General features: G+C 41.9%; 1 protein-coding gene across 1 annotated transcript in view; it reads right to left on the bottom strand.

The window, feature by feature from the left end:
• Window positions 1-22,588: 22,588 nt before the first annotated feature.
• The window catches only part of LOC126156193 (cytochrome P450 9e2-like), a 71,163-nt gene continuing 66,318 nt past the window's right edge, over window positions 22,589-27,433 (bottom strand). The window contains exon 8 of the mRNA XM_049916285.1: window positions 22,589-26,157. Within this exon, the coding sequence (XP_049772242.1) occupies window positions 25,994-26,157 (164 nt within the window). The 3' untranslated portion in view covers window positions 22,589-25,993. The remainder of the gene's footprint in view (window positions 26,158-27,433) is intronic.

Below are 27,433 nucleotides of genomic sequence, written 5' to 3'. Positions count from 1 at the left end.
TTGTTTACACTAGTACGTTATAGCAAAAAGCAAGCAAAGACTCTGAAAAGAGAAATTTGATTAGTTCTGCAGCTCCTCTCCTGGAATAAATGCAAGAACACAACAAGAAATTAGCTATGAGAAATGAACCCCCCCCCCCCCCCCCCCCGCAAGAAAACACACAAAACAAGCAAGAAAAATCTGCACTGAATTATACTCATCACCAGTTTTTGTGTCGTCTGGTTGCCACTGAAGGCTTGTACCATGGGAAACAAGGAGAGCGTGTTGTTTGATGGCTGGTATCCACATCTATAACACAAACTGCACGCATGTATTGACAGGATGCGTTATTGATAAGAACAATAAGTTATTTAACTTAAGATAGTCCAGGTGTTGTGGTATGAGGTCTCCGTAATAGCCCACGTGAGCCTCACTGTTGGTGGAGCACAAGTCCTGCTGTGTACTCTACTCAGACTCCCACAGGGCTGTGACTGAAGACTGGACTCACTGATTCACTCGATTACTGACTGACTGGGTCCTCCGGTTCGCTGCGGCGATCTAAATACTGTCGGTTGAGAGGGCGTTGGCGGCGCGCTTCTTGCGAGTTTAGCCTCTCTCCTGATCGGCTCGCTTGCTCCGGCGTCTGTTATCGATCTTCTCGCAATCTCTTTGCCGCCTGGAGTGCTGGCGCCAGCTTACGCCACCACAACATCCATTCAAGTTGATCGTCGATTCCTTAGTTTTTTTATTACAGAGGGCACCAGACCTCTGACCAAACATGCTGAACTACCGTACTGTCACGGCTCCACTTGACCACAACGTACTCTAACGTTAGGCACCTGGGCACAGATGCATCAGGTACATAATAGAGGCGTTAAACTTCTCTTGCGATTTTCTTGGTACTGCCAGAGTAGTACACCTTACTACTTGGTCATTATGTTGTTTTAATGTCATACTAAAGGTGTACAAAGTTTGAAGTAAATCTGTGATCTCAATTTCATGTCCTCCCCTTGATAGCTGGAACTGGGTGTGGTGGAAATGGTAAGGATAGTCAGATTTTCTACTTCTTCCACTGTAGTGTTAATGCCTGGCTCTCGAGAAATCATTTAATCTTCTTTTTTATTCTGAGAAACTTGACTTCACAAGACTGGTTCTGGCACCGAGGGGCATCAGCCATACAAGATTACAAATTTATATTAATTCTCAAGTTGCATGGTCTTCTAGTCACTGCAGTCGTCAGCTACTTAAAGGAAAGAAATCCTGTGTGACATTTTTATAGATCGTTTTGTCAAACTTGGTAGCAAAACACAAAATTTTACGTCGTTACCTTGTATTACACGAAACATTATTTTATTACTGTGAAGCTATGAAACTTCTGAAATAGATAGGAAAAAGTGATAACCATGTGTTTCATATTGACGCAGTCAAAGGATAATTTATGAGGGATCGAGTTTTTGATGCCAATATTTATGTTTAGATCATCATATATGTCGTGAACTGCACAGGGGTTTAGGAGAGGATGAGTTCCCAGAGTCATAGTCCAAAACTGTCCCCTAACTTGTTTTATAATTTTATATGTAGATCCGAATAGTCAGCCAAGTCAGATTATTAATGCTGCATGGCAACTGCATACTGTATTCACTGCTGACGATGACTGCATTGCAAATTATTCCTTTTTCTCCTTTGCTCATGATATGGTAAGGCGGTCTTGGTATTTCGGCAGCCTTACGTGCTTTTAGCTAGCTCGTGAAAGGGAAGTTGACTTAGGTGTATAGAAGAGTCGTAAAGCTGACGTTCAAATCCGTCCTCCACACAGGAAAAGAGCAGGCGAAGACAGCTGGCGTGTCCGCCCTGCAGGGGCTTCGAGGAGACCGAGCAGCGTGCAATAAAAACTGCACTGTGCGAGAAGCAAAAAGGAATCCTTTTTAACTAAGATAAGAATGTGAAGGACAGGTCAAAACACAAGCCTTAATTGCATGGGAACATACGTGAAGTCCTTGCGAGGTCTGCTGGAATGTTTGTTCCAATTAAGAGGTTATCTGGTTGGCTCATAGTAATTATTTCGGCAGAAGAGGCAAGTTCATGGGCATGCTGCGATAGTACCTAACGGTTGCTGCTACTGAGTGTAGTTTCGATTCCAAAACAGCAGTCCATATGAGCAAACTAGTTGCGTCTTTACCTTTAGGTACGGGCTATGCTCTGTTTAACAAGAATAGCTCGATGTAGTCGTAGGGTCGAGTGACGCACGGCTGCTTTCACGCCCCGCAGCTAATTCGCTGCAGATAATTACCTGTAACTGTGTTCCTTCAATCAAATAGTCTATGCATTGGTTAGAGTTGTGGATTGATAAAATACACAGAGATATAAAATAAAAGTTAAATTAATAATTAATAACAAGCGTTCTATTGTAACGTCTGCGATAGATGTAGACCACACGCAATTATACTGAATAATGTTTATTGAAGAATGGACCTATAAAATAAACGGGAAGTTGTCCTACCACAGGCAGTCAAAATACAGGCATAAAATATCCTTATGAACTGCGGTAAAGTTGCGTTGAGAGTGTTACAAGAATAATAGCAAAATTCCCAAACTAAACAGTCATCAAAAACACGTGAAAACTAGGTACATTTTGTGTTTACAATACAGGAAATATTGACCAAGTCAAATCAGTTCAGAGTTCAACATGAGGATTCACAAGTGAACACATACTCTGTCTATTCTGAGTACCGTAAATCAAGCGTCAAAGGTTTAGTCTTACTCTGACACATTCAGACTCTCGAAATATAAAGTCCTTTCAGAAGCTAAAGTACGGTAGCGGCCGTCCACCACCCAGAACAGATCACCTCTACCACTGAATCACGCGCTTTACCATAGGCAGGTCTGCGCTTCATCTGGTTTGGCGGCAATCCATCGGCGGAGACGCAGTGTGAGTTTCACACCGGCAGCCGTATTTTGCAGGCAGCAGATCATGTGAAAGTGACACAGCTCCATGCCAGACCGTTAACTTGGGAAGTTTCCGAAAACCATCGAGCAGGTAGGTGACTTGTTCCAGCTCTGGCTCTGCTCTCTGTGAGAGAGAGTCTGTATCTGTGATCTAACTGTTCACTTACTGCTCCAAAAGGCAGGTAGATATTGATTGTATGATAGTCGAGCATTTTATGATTGAGTTCCAGTAAACCAACTCCAATAGACACACACAGTTAACGTCCATTCTATTTGTGCTGAGTTGTATTTGTATTTGTTAATGATGACTGTGTAAAAATAAATGTTATCGTTAAACATGCCTATGGTCTAGGGGTAGCGTCTTTGATTACTGATCAATTGCCCTCAGTCCCACGTCGTCATTCTGCCAACTACCTTGTCAAAGAAGACAGTGGAGCGCCCAGGGGTTGCCATTGGGGTGGGAAACTGCCTTTAAAGGCAGAGGAAACAGAAATGATCAACGGCATGCGGACGCAGAGGGTACTGGAAAACACTGAATTAAAGGCACATACTGTATATCCACAGAACATGTGGGCTGTAATGGAAAAGTGTCGTGATGAACTCTCCTTGGCAAAAGATGCCGGAACAGTCTCTGAGAGGGGATTGCCAAGAGGGAGTTAACCATGAGAGAAAAAGACTGAGTATCTAAAGAAAGGATAACGTTTTACGAGTCGGGGCGTGGAATGTCAGAAGTTTGAACGTGAACGGAAAACTAGAAAATCTGAAAGGAAATGCTAAGGCTCAGACTAGACACAGTGTGGGTCACCGAAATGGAAAGAAGATAAGGATTTCTGGTCAGACGAGAGTAGAGTATTGCCAACAGCAGCAGAAAATGGTATAACGGGAGTAGGATCCGTTATGAATAGGAACATAAGACAGAAAATGAGTTACTGTGTACAGTAAAGTGATAGGGTCGTTCTCAACAGAATCGGCAAGAAACCATCACCGACAACAGTAGTCCATGCATATGTGCCGACGTCGCAAGCCGAAGATGAAGAGATAGAGAAAGTATATGAGAATATTGAACGGGTAATTCGATACGTAAAGGGAGATGAAAATCTCATAGTCAAGGGGGGCTGGGATGCGGTTGTAGGGGAAGGAGCAGAAGTAAGGGTCACGGGAGAATATGGGATTGGTATTTACAGTGAAAGAGGAAAAAGACTAACTGAGTTCTGCATTAAATTTCAGCAAGTAGTAGCCAATACTCTATTCAAGAATCAGAAGAGGAGGCGGTATACTTGGAAAAGGCAGGGAGATATAAGAAGATTTAAATTAGGTCACATTATGCTTAGGCAGTGATTTCGAATTCAAATACTGGATTGTAAGCTGCACACAGAATCTTATGTAGATACAGATCACAATGTAGTAGGGATGAAGAGTACGGTGATGTTTAAGAGGTTAGTCAGGAAAAGTCAGTGCGCAAAGAAGTGGGATGTGGAAGTACCAAGGAAGCAGGAGATACGCTTGAATTTCTCTGAGGCTACAGAAACTGCGATAAGGAATACGAGTAGCTCAGTAGGCAGTTCAATTGAAGAGGAATAGAGATCATTAAAAGGGAAATCATGGAAGTTGAACAGGAAAAAAATTCAGGAATACAGAAATACAAGTCACTTAGAAGTGAAATAAATAGGAAGTGCACAGAAGCTGAGGCGAAATGGCTACAGGAAAAATGTGAAGAAATCGAAAACAAATGATTGTGGAATGGACTGACTCAGCACACAGAAAAGTCAAAACAACTTTCATTGAAATTAAAAAAAAACGGTTCAAATGGCTCTGAGCACTATGCGACTTAACTTCTGAGGTCATCAGTCGCCTAGAACTTAGAACTAATTAAACCTAACTAACCTAAGGACATCACACACATCCATGCCTGCGGCAGGATTCGAACATGCGACCGTAGCGTTCGCTCGGTTCCAGACTGCAGTGCCCAGAACCGCACGGCCACCTCGGCCGGCTGAAATTAAAAGCAAGGATGGTAACATTAAGAGTGGAATGGGAATTTCACTGCTAATTGCAGAGGAGAGAGAGAGAGAGAGAGAGAGAGAAAGAGCAGATAGGTGGAAGAAGTACACCGAAGACCTTTATGAAGGGCAGGACTGGTCTGATGACATGGGAGGAGAAGGAACAGTAGTCCATACACAAGACGTAGAGGATCCAGTATTAGAGTTAGAATTTAAAGGAGATTTGGAAGACTTATGATCGAATAAGGCAGAAGGATAGACAAGAGTCCAACAGAATTTCTAAAATCAGAGAGGGAAATTGCAATAAAACGACTGTTCACGTTGGTGTGGAGAATGTATGAGCCTGGCGATATACCACATGAGGTTTGGAGAAAACATCATCCACACAATTTCGAAGACTGCAAGAGCCGACAAGTGTGAGAGATATCTTACAGTCAGCTTAACAGCTCATACAGTCAAGTTGCTGACCATAATAATATGCGGAAGAATGGAAAAGAAAACTGGGGCTGTGTTAGATGACGATCAGTTCGGGCTCAGGAGAGATAAAGGTACCAGAGGGATAATTCTGACGTTGTCGTTGAGAATGAAAGCAAGACTGAAGAAAAATCAAGACACGCTTGTATGATCTGTCGACCTGGAAAAAGCGTTGGACAATGTAAAATGATGAAAGATGTTCGAAATTCTGAGAAAAATGGGCGTAAGCTATAGGGAGAGACGGGTAGTATACAATGTGTACAAGAGCCAAGAGGGAACAACAAGAGTGGACGACCAGAACGAAGTGCTCGGATTAAAAAGGCTGTTAAGACAGAGAGGTGTAGTCTTTCACCACTGATGTTCAGTCTGTACATCAAAGAAACAGTGATGCAAATAAAAGAAAGGTTTCGATGTGGAATTAAGATTCGTGGTGAAAGAATAATGATCTTATTCACTGATAACATCGCTGTCCTGAGAGAAAGTCAAGAAGAATTACATGATCTGCTGAATGGAATGAACAGTCTAATGAGTATAGAATATGGATTGAGAGTAAATCGAAGAAAGACAAAAATAATGAGAAGTAGCACAAATAAGAGCGACGAACTTAAAGTCAGGATTGGTGATCACTATGTAGATGAAAATAAGGGATTCTGCTACCTAGGCAGGAGAGTAGCTTATGACGGTCGGAGCAAGGAAGATACCAAAAACGGACTGGCACTGGAAAAAAGGGCATTCCTGGCCAAGGAAGTCCACTAGTATCAAACACAGGTTTTCCTTTGAAGAAGAAAATTCTGAGAATGTACGTGTGGAGCACGGCATTGTATGGTAATGAAACATGGACTGTGAGAAAACCAGAAAAGAAAATCGAAGCATGTGCTGTTACAGAAGAATGTTGAAGATTAGGTGGACTGTTAAGGTAAGGAATGAGGAGGTTCTCCAGAGAATCGGCGAGGAGGGAGATATTTGAAAAATACCGACAAGAAGCAGGGACAGGATCGAATGGTTAGTGGTCATAGCAGGAGACACATTAAATGTCATTTAGCGTCACCCATGACTTTTCGCACACAGAATAAATCAGGGTTCATTTAATACTTAGAAGAATAATTATTTTTGAGACATTGTGCATATTTTTAACAACTTTGACCGTGTAAGGAGAGTAGACAGTTTACTTTTTACCATTTGTAGGTGATCTTGGTAGAAGGAGAAATAACTACTAGAGTACAAGTAACTGGCAAAGCAAGTGCTCATTAACATCGTCAGTATCTTTATTTAACCGTGATTCTTGAAATTTAAACTCACATCTCTGTAGTAATCCAGTAACCTCCATTGAAGTTATTTCCAACATTGCTCACACGCAATTTACGTCATCCAAGATTTATCGCAGGAAGTTGTACTAGACTCCGAGCCACGGAAACGTTCGAAGTTCGCTCAAAGCCGGTAAGTTACAGAATGCAAATCCCAGTAAGACTGCAGCCCTGAAGAACCATCCAGCCAATCCCAAGAAAAGCTGAAATTTTTGATGCAATCGGTAAATGAGGCCCAAACAATTCCTTTGAAACGAAATACAACTATCGACGAGTGTAATTGATCTGAGGTTAGGTTTGGTGTTGAATTAATAAATCTATTTCGATATGTGTTGACTTCCACTTACCTTTTATTTGATGACCAGTACTACGAGTAGACAGGTGGAGTTGTGGTGGGAAACCCATTGTCATCTGTTATTGCCAATTTGCTTATGGAGGGCTTCGAGGAATGTGCATCGCATTCATGTGCGTAGACGATACTTTTGTAGCTTGACCTCATGACAGTGAGAGTTTGAACGACTTTTTAGACCACCTGAATTCGCTCCACCAGAGTACAAGATGACTGCCTTCCCTTCCTTGGCGTGTTGGTCAGAAGGAAGGTTGATAGTACATTGGGACATGCCCTTTATAGGAAGCCTGCTCACACGGACTTCTGCGGGGTAAGAGTTGTCACCATCTGGCTCAACATGAAGGTGTCATCTCGGACCCTGAGCGATTGTCAGCTGAGTCAGCTCTTCTGGAGGTCACCTTTCGTCAGAACGGTTGTAATGAATGATTGATTGATTTTTATTGTTGTAGAGACCTCAGAGATCATCTGAGGCATTAAGAAAGTCAGTATTACACAGTATAAATGTTACACAAATAATTACAAAAACAAGAAAAATATTACACAGTATAAATATTACACAAATAATTATAGTACCTTCACACAAATGCAAAACACAGAAATTTCTGGTGCAACTGATACTGCATAGTAAATTTAGCCAAATACAGACTTACTCAGATATAGAAGCATATAGAAATTAATCACATAAAGTGTAGTGATACCAAATTCTTTGCTCTCTTAAAAATTCACCAGTTTCATAAATGCTGAGCTCAAGAAGATATTCTTCTACTTTTTTTTTGAATTATTGAATTGGAAGACCCCTGATATGTTGGGGTATGACATTAAAAAATTTTATGAACTTATGTAGGAAGCACTTTTGAGTTTTTTTTTAAATAGTTACATTGGAAAGGAACTATGTCCTGCATCCATTCGAACATCCAGTTCAGTGTCGAGATGGAGAAGGAAGGGAGACTGCCTTTCTTAGACGTTTTAGTACAACGACAGACGGACGGGCGTCTTGGCCACTCTGTATACCGCAAGCCGACGCATACCGATTTATACCTGAACGCACAGAGTTTCCATCACCCTGCTCAGAAGAGAGCCGTTTTGAACACGTTGGTATATAGAGCCAAAACTGTTTCTGACGAGGACCACTTAAGGTCCGAGATTAATCACCTGAAGAACGTGTTCCGAAAGAATGGCTATGGTGCACGCGATATAAAGGCAGCGTTCTCCAAAAGAAGGAAACGTGATAATGCTGCAACCTCACAGGATGAAACACCGATTGCGGTTCTTCCTTTTTGTGGCGCAGTTTCCAGCAAAATAGGAAGAGTCCTGCGTAGACGTGGTATAAGACCGATTTTTCGTCCTCCTAAGAAAATTAAGGAGATGATGCGCCCTGTTAAGGACAATCTCGGCCTCAGGGTCCCTGGAGTTTATAATGTACCCTGTGAGTGTGGAAGCAATTATATAGGTCAGACTATTCGTACCGTTTCCGACCGCTGTGCAAAACACCAACGCCATATTAAAAATAGAGAGCTGGAGAAATCGGCAATTGCGAAGCACAGCCTCACGAACAAACACAAAATATTGTTCGATGAAACTAAAATTCTGTCCCATGCCTCCACGTACTGGGATTCTGTTATTAAGGAGGCTGTTGAAATAAGAATGAGCCAAAAGCACTTTAACCGCGATAGCGGATACCATTTGAGCTGTGCGTGGAAACGAGCGCTCGATGCAGAGAAGCAGCAGAGACGTTCCTTCCAAGGTTTACGTTCAAACGGAAGCGGTGGCGCCACCGGCGCACACAGTGACACCGTCTGAGACAGCAGCACGTAGTCGCCGACCAATCAGAAGCCGTCTTCGGGCTATATAGAGGCTACCATAGCAGCAGTGGAGACAGTCAGCTCCTGACGATGACGATGGAGGTAATCGTCGAAAGCTCGAGATTTTATCTAGAACTGACGCGGCAAGAATACCGAGAATATTTTATACATAAGTGCCGCCGCGAAAAACTTCGTTCCCATATGTCCTGCTTGTTTCTAGTGTTATAATTATGTTGCATGTCATGCTGTTGATAACTGGAATAGTTTCCCTTAATAAGCATTATACATTGTAGTATAAATATTGATGGTCGGGTCATAATCTGTAATTTTTTAAAGCTTGGCCTAGAGGGAGCTCCGCGTGCCAAGCTACACATCAGTCTTACTGCCTTCTCTTGTAGTGTGAAGACATTAACTGCCTTGCTTTGATGTCCCCATAGTATTGTGCCATAGGAAATGTGACTGTGTATTAAAGCAAAGTAAACCACTTTAACTACTAGCACATTTAGACAAAGACGAAGCTTCCTTAGAGCAAATATTCCTATGCCAATGTTGCTTCCGACCTTTTCTATATGGCTACCCCACGATAATTTTGAATGAATTGAGATTCCAAGGATATTAATAACATTTGAGCTCTGCTCAAATTCAGAGTTATTATTCCATGATACATACAGGTCTTGTACTTTTTCGGTTGACACAAAGGGAATTAGCTTTACAACAATTTTCAACTTCGACATTCCACTGGTCTGCTTCATATTTCACCTGCTGTGCTGTTTCTGCAGCTATACGGACTGCAAGATCATCTGCAAATAAGTAAGCCCTAGTTGATGGCCCAACTATGTTACATGGTAAGTCACTTGGACCAAGTACAGAACCTTGTGGGACACCCCAGCCTACAGGTGAGTAATCTGATTGTGCACCATTAAAAGCCACCTTCTGCACTCTATCACTTACATTCGATTTTATCAGTTCCAAAGCACTTCCTGTAAAGCCATAGAATTGCAGTTTGTTCAATAAGATTTCATAAGATGACACAGTGTCGAAAGCTTTTGATAAATCAGAGAGTTTATTCTGAACCACTAGCTTGCTTTCTAGTTGCTTCACATACTGAAAGACAGATCAGACGTACGTTGTGCTACCGATCAACTGTGTGAAATATGTTTTTTGACCAGTGTGGTGTCACCGACAGACACCACACTTGCTAGGTGGTAGCCTTTAAATCGGCCGCGGTCCGTTAGTATACGTCGGACCCGCGTGTCGCCACTATCAGAGATTGCAGACCGAGCGCCCCCACACACCAGGTCTAGAGAGACTTCCTAGCACTCGCCCCAGTTGTACAACCGACTTTGCTAGCGATGGTTCACTGACAAAATACGCTCTCATTTGCCGAGACGATAGTTAGCATAGCCTTCAGCTACGTCATTTGCTACGACCTAGCAAGGCGCCATTATCAGTTGCTATTGATCTTGTGATGCTCATGTACCGTCAGACCGACGTTCACCATTTATGGATTAAAGTTAAGTATTCCACCAGCTACTTCCGTTTTTCTAAATTCTAATTTCCTTGTCCTGTTCCAGACCTCACGCCAGCCTGCGTGAGCTAAAACGCGTGCCTTTCGGCTTCCTCTAGTATTCCTGGGTTGAGTCTCCTGCCAATCCACAACAACCAGCATCTAAAATCTTGGCCCTTTTAGGTTCCATAAATGATGATCTTGATTTGCGTAAGGTGGATGTCTAGCGTTTTTTTGCAGTTGTGTCATGTCATATATATATTAGTCACTTTTTCAGGACTGAGTAGGACCAGTAACAACGTTTAATATAGTTGGTGGGCTTTGTTTAAAATCTGCATGGAATCCTGGTCTCTCCCTTGTCAAAAATCAGAGGGACAGAGTTAATGCTACCTCACCTGCTGATTATTAATTTCACTATCGATAACTTCTGACGCCGGTCATCTTTGGTGCTAGCGTTTACTTAATGTCCGTGTCCGTGTTTGTGTGTGTGTGTGTGTGTGTTATCTTTCCAGAATTTCTCCGCAAACCGAGATTTTAAATTCCCTTGCACAGTGATTATTTTCTGCATTTGTGTCGTGAAAAGGGCAGTGTGTGCTCCAGTCGAAATATCGGCGGTTGTCCACGTCGTCGCCCGCCAGTATTTTTGTAAGCTACTGGAAATCAAAAATTGTTCCACTGCTCTTCCCCTGTTCTGACAGCAGGCTTCACTTGGCTGTACGCAAATGTCGTAAGTGCAAACGTCATCCCAAATAGTCTCAACTGGGATTCCCTGTGCCCTATTACCAACTCGCCTGCTATTTGGCTGAGAAGTCCCTGAAGAAAATGGGTCAGAATGCGAACACACCATTCCGCACAGAGGCATAGTACATAAAAAGTATTGAAAGAGTAAGAGTCAATGCCTCATAATGCATTTGTAAAGAAAACTCAAAGTAATCAAAATTCCGCAACGTTGTAATTTTTTTATGTTAAAATGTCGGTGTACTAGTAAACGTTAAATTACACATTTTAACATTACGTGGTCATTTATTGCTAAAAATCCATACTTTGAAGTTCTTTGTGAATAATCTCTTATGAATAAAGTTTGTTAAGAGACCGACTTCAACACTGTAGAGAGAAGCAACAAACCATTAATATTTAGGTCGTGCAAGTCAAATTCCGACGAAGTTTTCTTTGATCATCAAAAGTGCACTATGAAATGCCACATAAAACAATTAAATGTAAAGTAAATTATTTTACACATGTATAATATTGCAGACTGTTTTTATCAGTCAAGTCGAGAAAATCTGAAAGATCGCAAACCACAATAACAATTGATGCACCGGAGATTCAAGAGCTTTCTTTGCAGGAATTGTGTTATTTCCTCACTGACTTCAATAATATTCTGGGTCATTAGGATGTATTTGTTCTTTGGCAGAGGAATCCGTATCTGACTAACTTCAAGTGATTCTTGAACAAACAGAGAAAAATTCGGAAAGAAACCAACACATCTGTCAGGAAATAACACTATAGATCAAGAAAAACTACTTTAACACAGGGAAGACATTAAATTGAACAACATGGTGCAGCATTTCAGGATGTAAGGTTACACAGACTGTGTGGAAAGGGGTAGTTATTTAACAGTGATACATACTGTAGATACACAGTGAAAGAAGTTGCAGGTGAAAAGAAATCAAAGGGAAAGGAAATTCCAAATGGAAGAAGGCTGCTGTTAATGAGAACGTGAGTACTTCAGGTAGACAACTGCAGGAACATTACGCATTCAGCAGAATTGAACAATACTATTCAAAAATTTCGTCAAGAAGAAGTGAGAAACACAACAAAAAATGGTAAGAGAATCGACTAAACTAACAAGAACATGAGGAATTCAACATAGAAATCACTGTTGGATAGAGACCACATTTCATCAGTTAAGATGGCAAATGGCACAGTAATTAACAACAGAAAGGAATTTATACAAACAGTCCAAAATTTTTAAATGTTTGTGTAGTTCAGGAGATGAATCACAAATAGTTAATACTGAAGATAAAGACATATTTAAGAAATGTCAGATGAGATATTTAGAGTCATTCAAGGTCTAATGAATACCTTAGGAAGAAAATAATTCTCCTAAACTGAAGAAATATAATAACTGTTCTCACTTCACAAAAATGGCCAGACAAGACAAAAACCACTATAGACTTTTAGACGTATCAACCTTCTCTTCGTGCTCCGTAAGATATTCATCAAAATTATCATTTACCGTAATGAATAATCATTTGGTTTTGATGAATCACGAGGAAAGATGGATTACAAGTCGATGGAACACGACGGATCGTCTGCAAATCGTTATCGAATTTATAGAACCGAGCAAAGAGTGTAATTACTTCGTGATTCATAGAATTTGAGAAAGATGTTCACTCAGTTTTAGCACAGCAGTAAAGAATAAAAGCTGTAAACAAGCAGGTTATTGATTCAACCTGTGTTAGTTTCCGTTAGACCTCAACATGATACGACGAACAGCCATAAATTTTTAGTTATCACCTCGAAAAAAATCAAGCTACGACAAGGAAACTAAGCAGTCGCATTAGTTCTTCTCTGGTTACTCATCCTTCAATGCAACACATTTTTCCCAACGACTGATGACATGGCAGAGAAAGGTTGTAGAAATCTGCATTTAGGCTTGTGAGGAAATATTCCACCCCGAATATCACATGTTTTTAATTATGGAAAATCCTGCATCGCTGTGGTTTCGTCATCCGAGGAAAGAAGAAAAATTCATTGGGTGCCGTGTTAGGAGAATACGGGGCGTAAGGCAGTATTTGACAGCGCAAAGCGGCAGAATGTATAACTGCTGTGCAAAATGAGTTAGGGCGTTGTGGTGTAGAAGCATCCCACTAGACATATTCATGCGACGAGCTGATTCTGTATCTGTTTGACCCTTACGAGCAAAATCTGTTAGAACCACACCATGGCAGTACCAAAAAACACTGTGTACCCTGTTGCCCTGTAACGGTTCGGTCTTCGCCATTTTCGGCGGTGGCAACTGTATGTTTCCACCATTTGTTATGCTCCTTTGTCTCGGGCTGATAGGGACCCACCCAGCGCTCATCCAGAGAGATCAAGTGGCTGAACAAATTATGTGGAGTGTCCTGAGACAGCCGCAACATTTTCAGTGTTGCCTTCGTTCAGCGGACTTCTTCAATGAGTGTGGGCCATCACGGAACCCAGCGGGAGGGGACTTTTGCCATGTTCAAAATGGTGCACAAGTCCAATCTCCACTTTTCCCTATCGCCTCGCGTGTGATACGCTGATCTTCAAGGCCTACGTCCTTCACAGGAAGATGGCCTACCATTCCGTTCTTTGTTATACGGACTTGTTCGACCACAATGGAAGTGTCTGTGCCACTTGCGACTGTGACATATTACTTTACCTTCGGTGTACGGGACAGAACATCTGCACTCTCTTCTTCCAAAACTTTGCAGCTTTAATCCCTTGTCACTGCATGAAAGCAGGTTTTCCGCTTTGGAACCGAACTCGATCCTCGGCACATGAGTGAATGTTCAATAGGCTGTGTTTCTCCGCATTCACTGATCATCTACAGAGTAGCCTCACTTAACGATTTTATTTTGCATTTTGCGACTCGTGTCCTTAATCTGTTCAGTGCTCTCCATGTACTATACTGTAGTTGCTGCCCTTGTGTGATTTCCGCTTTGGGGTGCAGATTTTTATTTTGCAGAGAGTCCTACTGTAATGATACGCGACGGATCTTAGGTCGGTGTTGAAGCGGTACTATCCGTTGGATAAAGTTCTTCCTTGACTACGTTGTAACCTCTTAACAAAAAAAATATAAATATATATAGCATTCACATTCAGCGTAACCTAACAATAAAAAATTCTGTAACCTACCAATAATACAATGTGACTAATCTCTCAATAAAATTGTGGCTCATTTATAACCTTTCAAGACTGTGAATATAAAATGGTGAATTTGGACGTCAGCAGTGCTGCGTCATGGCGCTGAAAGATCATGCTGAATAAACTGAAAAATCTTACCTCAACATGGTCGCCGGATAACGTGTATATATCTGCTCCTACAAGAAATATTTCTGGCACAGCCTAGTGCAATGCTGGCCGATAGATTTGTCATGTATAAAAAGAAACAACTGAATTTTCTTTACAATAATCGGCATGACCATGGACTGGAGGAATTAGCAAATTCTTTAAATTGAGATGAATGATTGTCAAAAGTTAATATTTTAATTAAAGATTATTATTAAGAGATTTTTTAAAAAACGTTTCCCTGGGACTTGATATAACAATAGTACATATGCGCGAGGCTGCTTTTACCTTGTACTAAAATGCTCAGGCACCGCCATCGCTCCCCCACGACCGGCCCAGCCAACTCCACACACACGCCTGCTAGCTACTACTTACTCATAGTGCTACAGACACTGCTCTTACTGCATACAACACAGCTCTCTGGGCTGAGATTCTCTTATAGCTTACATATCGCAGGCAGCGTGTGAGCAATCCATCGAAATTACATCTGCTCGAGTGCGCTAGCAACAAATTCCTTAATCGTGGACCTCTTACAACGTGTTGCAACTGATTGGTGGTTATACATCAAAAGCCGTTGCCTATTGGCTGCTTTTTCATTTGCTAATTTGCATCTGGTATTTAGTGGTACTGTGGCCGCAAGTGGGTAAACTTCGTGGAGAGGTGTAGGCCTCAGGCGTCTGGTGACAATCCAGACAGTCTCATTTAAGGCGACATCTACTTCTTTGCTGTGGCCAGACGCCTCCCACACTGGTTCCGAACATTCTCCGACCTGAAAAGACTCCCAGTGCCGATCGAAAAAGTTCTCGTTGCGCTTCCCCCTTTGAACTAGTTGGTTTACGTATAATATTTTTCCTTACATAAATTTACCTTTTTAGATTAGTGCAGTGTTCCTTAATCCCGCCTCCTTCCTTAAAAAAGTTGTACACATATGCTCTTTCGGGTGTTAATGAACCGATGTTATATTTAAAGGGCATGGTTATTATAAATTGTTAAAATTATTATTTTAAATGTAGGTTTATTTGTTAGAATATAAACAAGCCAACATTTCAATAATTATGTAATTTCTTGCCCTCAGTGAGCAGTTACGCAACAGTGTTTTACTAAGCGTACAAACTTCAATCACAGCAAAAATTAAAATAGTTTTACTTAGAATTTCACAATTGGGATAGTGGTACCTAACGTGAGCATTACAAAAATGTTTATTACAATCTGAACACTTCATTTGTGTCTCGTCGTCACAACTTCAAGGACAGAATTTGCTTTTGCAACGTTTGCAGTTTTGGTTGCCACTGCTTAGCTTGGTGTTGTGGAACTTCCTGTTTGTATTTTTCTAACAATGGCCACTGACAGCTCATTTTGTGGCAGCATTTTTCTAACTTCAATGTAAGGAGTGACTAGGAGACTTCGCAATTGTTAAAGAAATATTCTTCTCTTGTAATGACATTTTTTTTTCGCCCTGGATTTGTTTCGCTCCGCAGCACAAAAGAATTGTAGACAGAAGCATCAATAATATTGTAGAAGATAATTATTGACCAGTGGTTGCTTTTCCTCTTGCATGTGTAGCTGTCATTAAGCTGATCCAATGTGCCAACTGTTCCCTTACTTGCCCTGTAGTCCAATATCATTTTTGGTTTCTTATCTTCTCTGTCGCTTATTTCCTCACTGTTGTGCTCTGTGCTCATCAGGACAACCTGTTTGTTCTTCCTTGGAATGGAAAGTACGACCGTGGTGTCCTTAGTAAAAAAGAACTCTGAGTCTGAACATCTTCTTTGCTTGATATATATGAGTAGGGGGTTTGGGCTTATTTTTTTCTTACTGTCATCAGCATTGTAAGATGTCTTTTGATAAGTCCTTGGCCTAATACATATGATGTGAAGAAGTTGTCACATGTGGCACTTTGTCCTCTTAGTTCATGTGTCAGATCCACGATAAACTTCATATTTTGATTTTTTCGGTTGCTTGTCCAGATAATTTTGCTGTATAGACCTGTGTCTTCAAAACATAAGTAGTAGCACTACCACACAATGTCCATTCTTTACCCAATATTGAGGGTTTGCTCGGCACAACGTCCTCAGAAAGCCACCAGTTGTTCATGCACGGTTGCTTACGCCAGGATTATAAGGGACTGAAAGCATTTCCACCCACTTATCCGACAGAACTCTTACCGGTATCAATTCGTCACTTACTCTTCGTGCTCTTCGATCATACTTGTCATCAACACGTGACACACATGAGATGCAATAGGACCGTTTCAGCAACATTACGGCAGGAAAGAAGGTTCTACCTTGAAAGTTCAATACGTCATCAAAAAATTGTAGTTATTAGTATTAGCGAGGTGAAAGACATACGGGAATGTGTAATGCTCCATCTCTGACAGTACACTTTTTCTCTAAAAAACCTGCAAGGCCATCTAATGAAACTTTACTACCGTTATCACGCAGTCTGATATGTTGCCGTACAACTTGTATTGTGAAAACCCTTTTTCCGACATGTCAATATTCTGTTAGATAACGAATCAAAAATTAATTACTCTTTCTACACATCGAGAAAAATCAGTTCTCTAGTATCTGACTGTGACTTTGCGAATATTCTCTAACATCTCCAAACAGTTATACTGCTATATTGCTGCAAGCAGCAGACAACGTACCTTAACCTGCCGCTGCAACTGCATAAAAATATCGGAGCCAGCAACGTGCTAAAATAATTCAAAAGAAATACTACAATCCATGCATAGTGAAATGTTGGACACAGCTACTGATGACACTTCCTTTGTTTTAGTTTTATAGAAGTTAAACGATCGGAGGCGTTTAGTCAACAAGCCTTAAGCAGTGTAAAGAAATGAATGAAATCAATAAAAACTTTTAACTTGCTATATTCGGAAAATTAGCAAAAACTTTAATTATTCCACAATGTCTAAGATCAATAAGCACGCACCTGGTCGCATGATTACTTTCAGTGTATGCGTACACAAATCTGACAAAGTCCCTCCATTGCGCAAGCTAGCAACAACTACGCACAGCAGAAATGCAAAGTACCAAAAAAATTCTCAATTAATACCGAAATCTCCTGTGGCGCCGCTAGCAGGCTGCGACGTTTCCTGGAGCGCGGCTTTTCTCCAGGACAACAGCTAGCAACTGTTTGCTCGCTACCTCTCGCGATAATAATATCTCAGTCTCAGAGTTTGTGTTTACATACAACAACAGAATCAATAGCCAACGACCCAGAAAAATATGACCGTCTAACTTTCAATCTGTCTCTGGATCCCACAGACTCTTTGTTGATTCTCCATGTGACTAATACACCAGCCCATAATAACAAGTCAATATAAGCTTCAAGCGTAATTTCATCTAAAGCTTCCCGGCTATCCCCATAAACTCTTCGACTCTCAATATTAGTCATTTCCACCACAATGCTCTGTTTATTATCGTTTGTCATAACTTGCAAAAGCTCCAAGTGATACTTTGTCTTTAGAGTGAATCAGTTGAACAGCTTGCACATTGTCATTTGATGTATCAATATATGAAATTTCTTCTGTATGAGATAAAGCACGAATGTTGTCATCACTGGTGTCATTTTCTTGTTTTGTCAGATGCGTTTACTAATGCTTCCGAATGCTCATCGGAAAGAATTCGTTTTGTCATAATAACAATAAAGAAATTAGTACGATAGGTACGTGAACTACGTCTCCACAGACCAGCTGACAAAACGTAACTGTTAGAGATAATGTGCTACAATAATTTGGACGCAGTGAGCGACTTGTATTGTTACTTGAGCTTCGGACATTCAACAATAAGGAATCAGGTATTTGCTCGGCTACAAAAACAGTTATGCTTATACCTCAGGCTTGTACAAATAAAACTTGACTCTGACATTTGCACATTCTGTGAATGACCCCCCACGCTGTACTGACCCAAGGAATAGAAGTTTAACAAATTAAGTTTTAGCAAGGGGACAAGTAATTTTTTAAATTTGAGATTTAAGGCATTTAGAAAGTTTATAAAAACAGTCACCAGGCTTGTAGCAAAACCATTTAAATGTTAAACGGTTATGGAAGAACAAATTCCTTCTCAGTTCATATTGACCTGAAGATAACAGCAGGATTAAATGACAGTGTACGATCTAGGCTGACTCCCAGGTATTTTGGTTTGGTGCAGTGTTGCTCTCTAACACCTCTTCATTCTACTTAGAACTGTCTTGAGGCTTCTCGCTTATGCAGAAGACTCATTGTTTTTGAACACTTCTACCAACTCAGCAATAAGTACTCTATCTTAACTACTTTAGAAGTGAACTATTGTTTTTGTAAATTGCAATGAAGAAACAAATTAAAAATAAGAAAATTTTGATGTTATCAGACTATTGGGTGCTCAGGCATGCAGCAGATTTCACAGTGTCTGCTAAAGGAGATGAATGAATGAGTTAACTAATAGTAAATACTGTAAAAATTTTATTTAACTGGGTGAAGACAGCTGTAGGAAGATGGGAGGAATGGGTTGGACTGCTGGGGAAAACGCGAGTAGTGTTTTCGATAAACTGGAAGTTGTCTTGACCTGAAGCAGGGGAAGAGCACAGGGAAACCGGAGAAGTAACAAACTTGTTTTTGAAACAGGAAGGGTGAATTGATGTATATGTGTGTAAGAAGTAGCGAGAAGAACGTCTCAGCTGATCAGTGATGTCCGTGACTTGCATGCTCTTGCAACCGGATGTAACCTATTGCGACAGTAGTAACCTTGGGGAACAATTGGCAGGCAGATTATTTTATTGCTGTGACGTGTGGCGGTTGTGAAGGCACAATCGTGTTCTGACTATAACAACACCGACCCACGTCCTGGAGCCTGTGCGAAACAGGAAGAACAGGGAGGCCGGATTTAGGCGGACTTATATTCGGTATTTTTTGAATTTCTTTGGCTGGTTTTATCTTGTTTACGATTGTTTACTCTTATGACATGGTTACTAAAGTATAACTTGGTGTATATAATTCTCACTCAATATTATATTTAAGAGTGCAAAATAATTTTATATAGACTCACGTCGATGCGTGAGTGTACCCCGATCGCGGGGCAAGTCTACGCACCTAAGGGAGCACGTTTACGCAGACAGAACACAGCTAATGAGTAAATAAAACGCACTACTAATATTTCCAAAATATGTTTTACTGGGAGGAAACAAAATTACAGTCTTTCTTACACTAATGAACATGGTAACACAATTTGTCTGGTACCAAACAAATGTTTTGATAAACTTCGACCTGTTAGCATAATATGACCTACACAGAAATATGAATCTTAATTAAAGCCCTATTCATTATCACTGTTTTAGATGCAATTTATACACACCAAAAATGTGTTTCCTGTGGCACAATCATCGTGAGCCCACCTTTTACAAGTAAAGCCCTAGACCAATTGTTTATTTATTTTTGATTGGTTGTATTGTTTCAGTCACTAAATACAAAAGCCATTTTGATTCTCTTCACCAGACTACTCTAAGTTGTAAGAGAAAGAAAGAAGAACTGGATGGGAATATTTTTGTTGAGAGGGGAGTGCTTGGTAATAGACGCTTTGGAAGGACTAGTTTGTGGGAGCAGACGAAGACCACGCAGGAGATACAAGATGAAGACGACATGAAGAGAAGCGGAAATTACAATAACCAGAAGAATATCGCTGAAGATAGAAGAGTTACGATTTGAAAACCTGCCTTTGGTCAGAACACTAATGACAGCAGAAGTAGACCTATCTACATTTTTCCTTGTTCTTACTTTCAGCAATTTCTTTCCCTTATCAGTCCTTGACTCCGTAGAATTTCTTCTTTGAGAATCACTAGATTCAAGTAGCGTTTTTAGCAATTGCTACCTTTTATTCTCATGTGGCCTCACATTTTTATATTGCGGCTCCAACTGATATTGTCTTAAAGTTTCATTCACTGGGGTATCAGTTAGGATAGCAATGCAAAACTGTGCGGAAATATTCCCACTCCGTGTGACTTTTTTCTGTGGGGACACATTAAAGATCTGGTGTATATACCGCTTCTACCTCGTGATGTAGCACAGCTCCGGGAGAGAATACAGGAAGCGACTTCCACAGTCGACGATGCCACGAGGGACGCGTATGGCAAGAAATCGATTACCGTATTGACGTCTGCCGGGTCACTCATGGTTCGCATATCGAATGTTTGCAAAATAAATAAATAAATAAATAAATAAATAAAATAAAAATAATTCTCTTCAAAATGCACTGTGTTTGACATCTGTACAGTGTTTAGTTCTTGTGCAATAAATAATTGAAAATGTTCCCGGGCTTTATGTACACCCTTTAGTAGTAACGTGCTCCGTGCGTAAACGTCTTCAATTACTTTGTGGATGTATTGCAATCTCTGTCTTCTTCTAGAGTTTTTACTCCTTTCATTTATCTGTCTGAAATGTTTACTGCTGTCTTTAGCGTACGTGACTCATGTTTTGCTTCTTACATCTGTAAACGGCTGGTTTTGGGTGGCCAGAAAGTAGTCCACTATTTCATTTCAAGAGCTTTACTGGCTTCATGTCAATTCTGACAAACCGAAATATCTGGATGATGAGACTTTTTTGAATATCTTGTCATCGAAAACAACAGTTTTGATTCGGGCTGCACTATTTCTGTAGAACATTACCGTTGTATTAGCTTTATAAATTCCGTCGTGGTTTCCATCAGATAGCTTCTTTGAATGATGGAATGCACTCTGTAAAGCGTCTTCCTATCCTTGAAGTATGCACAGAGTAAAATAAAAATTTGGTACCTTTATGATTAGAGATCCTACATCTATGAATGATATCGTTTGTATGAATTTTAAGTAGTTGGTACAGCACGTCTTTATTTATTAAAATTAATCTGTATTTGTGCTTTCTGTGTTCATGAAAGTCAGCGAGCATTGGCGGCCTCCATTAAGTTGTTAGGATATTTATTATTTCCATTTTGAATTGTGGCAGCAATACTTTGAGAAACATCTCTACGATTTCTTCGCAGCTTTCACAATAAATTCTACTCCCACGTCCACGAAACAAATTTCGTGTGGGCCCGGGGCAATGCAGTTGACTTGGATTGTAGGAAACGGGAGATGGCAAAGGGCGAGCTTGTGGTGCCTTGAAAAGGATAGTTCGGCTAAAGATAGGAAACCCCAACAGAAAAATCCGACAGGTGTACAGGCCTAGATGTGGCAGCGCTGTGGTTGAACTATCCTGGCGAAAGGCTGACGTTCTTTCCTGGGGGAACTTCACTGCAGTGCTAGAATTCAGCAGAAAAACAGCCAGACGGAAATCAACCAGATTTATCTTTAACCTATTACGCTGTTGAAGGCTTACCACTGTGTTTGTTTACAATCGCTTCTCCGGGGCCTCCACAGTGGTGCTTTAATGAGCAGGTGTAGCGGAAACAAAAAAACTTACACCTGGAAAGATCGTTACTATCTTTTCAGGTTATTTTCAGAACATCATACCGTCCCAGTCCGTCTCTTGTGGTTGCCACAGAGGCTGTATCATGGACCAGGCAGAGCGCCTCAAGACGACTTCACGTGTACGGTCAGACGTCATTCGGAGTGGACCTTCGTGATTCCCAGTTTTGTTTCACTGGCGCACTTCGCTATCCCATGCACAGGGCACGCGAACGCAGACAGCACGGATATCTCTGATTGTTTCTTCGCACAGATTTTTCCTCCCATTCAGTTCGAGATAAGAGATGGAGACGTCCACCGTTAGCCCAGAAATGCAAACCGAGCTACGGGTCGCTTGCACGACCCGTCGTTGTTGCACGAACACCAGCTCTGGATTTTCGTTGCAGATTAAATCATGGCGAGACTCGAACCCACAACTTTTGTCTTTCGCGGGAAAATGCCCAGCACGTCGTCCCCCTGCTATCCGTCGCGTCACAGCTTTACGTCTGCCACTAGGGAGACTGAGGCACAATTACGAGGATTTCTTTCGGAATTAAAAAAAAATTGTTTAGATTTATCGTGTTTAATATTGTTTAACTTTACAACACGATTTTAAAGTAGAAATTGGAATACATACTTTTGACTCTCCATTACATTTAAGAGCGGGAAACTATTTTACATAGGCTGAGGTCGAGTGCGTAAACGTACAGCGGGTGTAGGGCAGGATTACGCACCTATGAGAGTCCATTTACGCGTATCATAGAACACACTAATGAGTAAATAAAACGCACTAGTAAAGTTTTTAAATTTATTTGATACAGGTTTACTTACATCAATTAATATAAAAAAGCACAAAAATTATAGTGGAAATAATTTTTCCTGCGAAATTCCAGCTGTTAGCGTGCTATGGCCTACTCAGAAGTCTGAATGCTAATTAAACGACCATTCATTATCATTGTCCGACTTTCACACGAAAAATGTGTTTCCAATGATACATTCGTCGTGAGCTCACCTTTTACATGTAAAGCTGTGGAACCATTCGTGATTTTTTTTGATTGGTTGTATCTTTTCAATCAATAAATACAAAGACAGCGTTCATTCTCTTCACCAGACTTCTGCTGGTTGCAAAAGAAAACAAGAAGAACTGTATGGGACATTCGTTGAGATGGGAGTGCTTGTTAACTGACGCTTTGAAAGGATTGGTTCGAAAGAGGAGACGGAGATGAAGGAGGAGTGACAAAAGGATAGACGACATAAAGTGAAGCGGACCCGAGAGAGGTGGCGGAAGACAGGAGAGCTTGGAGAGTTACCTTGTGAAAGACCTGTCTTTCGACAGAATGCTAGCCTGGTGACATCAGAGGAGGCCTACCCACATTTTTCCTTGTTCTTGCTTTTAGCAATTTCTTGCCCTTATCAGTCGTTGATCTCATAAAATTAATTCTTTCCACTTGAAATTCATTACGTTCAAATAACTTTTTTAGTAATTTATATCTCTTATTCTCCTGTGCTGCCACTTTTTTAGATTGTGTCTGCAACTGTCTTGAAGTTTTCTTGACTGGCATATCAGTTTGGACTGCAAAGCAAAACAGTCCGTAAACGTGCCAAATCGTCGTGTTAGAATTAGTTTCGAAACTACAGTAGTAACTCTGAGGCTTTCACGTTGTACGAATGTATCTTGTAATGTAGCATAATTTCCTGTAAACGCAGATACACTGATCAGCCAGAAGATTGTAACCATCGACCAACTATCGATATAAAGCCGTCCCGGCGATGGCATCGTCTGCTGGCGAGGACTGACTGCTGGTCAGGCCCACGCACTGTGCACGTAGCACCAGTGGGCGCTCTGTCCGTGTGTAGAATGGGGAAAGCGAGCGGTCTGAGTTTGACCGAGGGCAGGCTGTGGTCGCCTGGAGGTGCGGTACGAGCATTTCGGAAACTGCGCACGACCTGTCGGATGTTCGAGGAGTTCAAATGGTTCAAATGGCTCTGAGCACTATGGGACTTAACATCTATGGTCATCAGTCCCCTAGAACTTAGAACTACTTAAACCTAACTAACCTAAGGACAGCACACACACCCATGCCCGAGGCAGAGAAAATCCCTGACCCCGCCGGGAATCGAACCCGGTTCGAGGAGTCCTGTGGTGTCTTCAACACTTGGTGAAACCAAGGTGAAGCCATGTACAGCAGTTGTGGGGTTGAGCGGCCAGCCTTCATTACACATGTTGGACATCGCAGGCTGGGCAGACTGGTGGAACAGAACATCCGGCGAACTGTGGCGAAACTAGCATCAGATTTTACTGCTGGGCACAGCAGAAGTGTGTCTGAACACACAGTGCACCGAACACTCCTAAGGATGGGCCTCCGCAGCCGACGACCCGTGCATGTGCCAGTGTTAACAGCACGACACTGGCAACTGCGACAGAAATGGGCAGAAGACCACCGACACTGGACACTGGCGCGGAGGGAGCGCGTTACACGATCTGATGAATTCCGATACCTTCTTGCCGATGGGAGGGCGCGAATCTTTCATCTTGTAGGTGAACAGTTCTTTCACGCCCGTACTAAGACAAGGTGGCGGCGGCTCCATTATGCTCTGGAGAACATTCACGTGCGCGTGCTGGGGCCGGAGGAGCTCGTATAAGGCAGCTAAGGAGTATCGTAAACTGGTTGCAGACCGTGTACACTCCTTCATGACGATCATGTTTCCCGACGGCAGTGGCATTTTTCAGCAAGATAATGCTCCATGTCACGAAGCCACGAGTGTGACGGAGTGGTTCGAGGAACACAGCGGAGAGTTGCAGTTGATGTGGTTGAACGTGGCGTCAGAGCTCACCGCCCTTCTCCCCGGAATTTACGGGAACTGCGTGACTCGTGCGTGCCACTGACGTGCCAGTTCCCCCCAGCGACCTACCGGGGTCTGGCTGCTTCCAGGTCACGACGCGCCGCCACTGTTATCCGTACCAAAAGTGGACACACCGGCTGTTATATTAGGTAGGCGGTCTTAATGTACTGGCTGATCAGTGTAAATTCACCTATTGTCAATTCTAAAGGTGGTGCTCCCTAGGAGCTTCGATTTTTGAGTATCAGAATTTACTCACCTTGCTCATACAAATATGATCTTCACGCTAAAATGTTCACTCTGCTGAAGCCACGAAGCTTGTGGCAGCACTTGTCATCCATTATCGGCAGCGCTTCGGGAAGAAACTGCTCTGCCTAAAAGCGGACCGTGCGTAGACGTGCCTCAATCTCTCCTACTCTGGAATACTAATTTTCCCTCACTCATTTAACGTAACTCAGCGAGTATAATGTCCTGAAACTTCTATCTTCATATAACTCTCGTTGTGCGTTCAATTGGTTGAGTAAGTCTGATAATTTCCATACATTTCCCTTCCCCTTCCATATACTTCCATCCTGCTTGCCAAATACCGATCATCAATTATTTTGTAGGTGTTTACTCTTTATTACTTTTTCGTCAAAATATTCGCACTGTCGCTGCAGTTTTAGTGTGGGTGAATTTCTGTGATGCCGCCAGTATTACCGGTAATATAGCGGCTGTGACTGACTCTAAACTGGGGCCTGAGGTGCCCACTGACTGCCCGTCCACCTGGTAGAGCACCCACTTTCGAGCCGTCACTTTTCTGTGGAAAAAGAGGCCGCCAGTAAGTGACGAGACTGCCGGGCTCGTCCGCTTCACGTAGCGAGATAATCAACAGCCGTCGTGCCCCTCCGCCTTACGGAACCGGGTGACAGGTAGCGTCTCGACGCCACTCCTCACCAACTCAGCCACCGAGACAAAATCTGTGAAATTCGTGACAAGACAGCGTAATCTGCAACATGTAACAGATAATGTAGAAGACTCTAATTACAGTCATAAAACAGTATGAAGAAGTTACATAGGCTAGAGATTGACAAAGATGTTTGTCAAATCAGGAATATCTCGTCTGAAAGCAAGAAAACTAATTACCTCGAAAACTCATCTGGGTGAATAATATGGCGGTATACTTCGAATATCCCTGGCTATCTTAAAACAGCAAAGTTCAATTAATGTCATACCGCATAATATGAAACTTTTCTTTGATCCAACAAGTAAATATTTCAATAAGTGGCATTAACTTTCGGTTTTTCTTGTACATCACGCTTAATGTGATACACTGCTGAGGTCGCCATAGACTAAGTTTCGTTTCTGCACGCAATCAGTCAAGTCCGGCGTCGAAGGCCCAGCCAAGCCCCACCTCGGATCAAGAGATTTGGCTTTGGCTGAATTTTGAGTGGCACCGGAGTCTTGGGAACCACTTCCAGGCTGAATCTGGACAGCATGTGTAGCAGCACCACCTTTGTCTCCATCAGTGCGAACCTCTGAGCTGCAACAACAAAACATGAGCAAGCAGGTGAGCAATATACGTAGAAACAGAAAAAAATTTCGACTAAAGAGTATCATTCTCTCAGCTCCTTCCAATAGGGCTCGTTTTGCACGCAGGCGTATGTTTTGCCATACTGAAGGGGGAGAAGAACTCCCGTCTTTTATTTAATTGGGACTTAGGTACTATATTTATTCTCTGAACGCCATCTTATGTCGTATGGCGGCTGGTACTGTTTGTAGAACGGTGGCTGGTAGGCCCCTGTGTGAACTATACCTAATTTAAAAGACGTGGTCCCTTCGTGAGACAGAAAGGAGCAATGTGGGTAACTTTCTAGGAAAGAACGATCTCGGAATTTTAATAGCAAACGGCACAGTGATGCAAACGGCCTCTCTTGTAACGTCTATCACTATAGTTGGATGAGCATCACCGTGACGGTTTCTCTTACTAAAGAAACCTGTGACGAAACGCGTTGCTCTTATTTGGATCTTATTTTCTCTATCAGCCCTACCTGGAAAGGATCCCAGACTGACGAGCAATACTCGTCACGGTCGAATGAGATTTTTGTCAGCTGCCTTCTTCCCGAGTGGACTACACTCCCTGAGGATGTTTCTAATGAATTGCAGTCTGACATCTGCCTTTCCTACAGTTCGTTTCATGTGAACATTCCACTATAAATCGTTCCGTGCCTTTATTCCCAGCTATTTAATGGGGTTCAGAGTGACTCCGCTACAAACTTTCAGGTATGATGAAGGAGGGCAACTGCATCAATCTGACATAAGGCACCCTAGTCCGAAAAGGCTGAGTCGAAAATTATAAGCAAAAATCGTTCTGATACCTTTGCAATACTTGAACTGGTACTGTTGTTCCTAAAATTGTAATTTACGCAAATTTCAGAGGTGGTAATATGGATCAAAACAAAAAAAGTGTTAAATATGGGCTCTAAAATACATAACTTTGACCTATATGCACTGTTTCGTCTTAGATACTGTAAAACATATCCCTTCTTCTGAACGAGTCACCGTAGTTTTTGACGTATTCATTTTAGTGGCGATATTTACCTCACGTTTTTCGTTTTTTGGTCCTTGTTCTGTTGGTGTCACTTGCTGCCGCATTTACTGCGTGCATGCGCTAGCAAGTGGGGGTATTGTGACGGTACAAACCACCCGTTACTAGATGAATAGGTCTAGTATGCAAGGACTGCTTTGTGGAGAGCGAGCGCGCTAAACGGCGCGCGATTCGCGGAAGCGCGTGGCGCGCCCGCGCGAGATTTGCAACG

This window comes from Schistocerca cancellata, unplaced genomic scaffold (assembly GCF_023864275.1).
Source record: "Schistocerca cancellata isolate TAMUIC-IGC-003103 unplaced genomic scaffold, iqSchCanc2.1 HiC_scaffold_1103, whole genome shotgun sequence".
Classification (NCBI taxonomy): Eukaryota; Metazoa; Arthropoda; class Insecta; order Orthoptera; family Acrididae; genus Schistocerca; species Schistocerca cancellata.
Note: the sequence above shows the minus strand (reverse complement) of the source record. Positions and strands in the feature narration are given on the sequence as shown.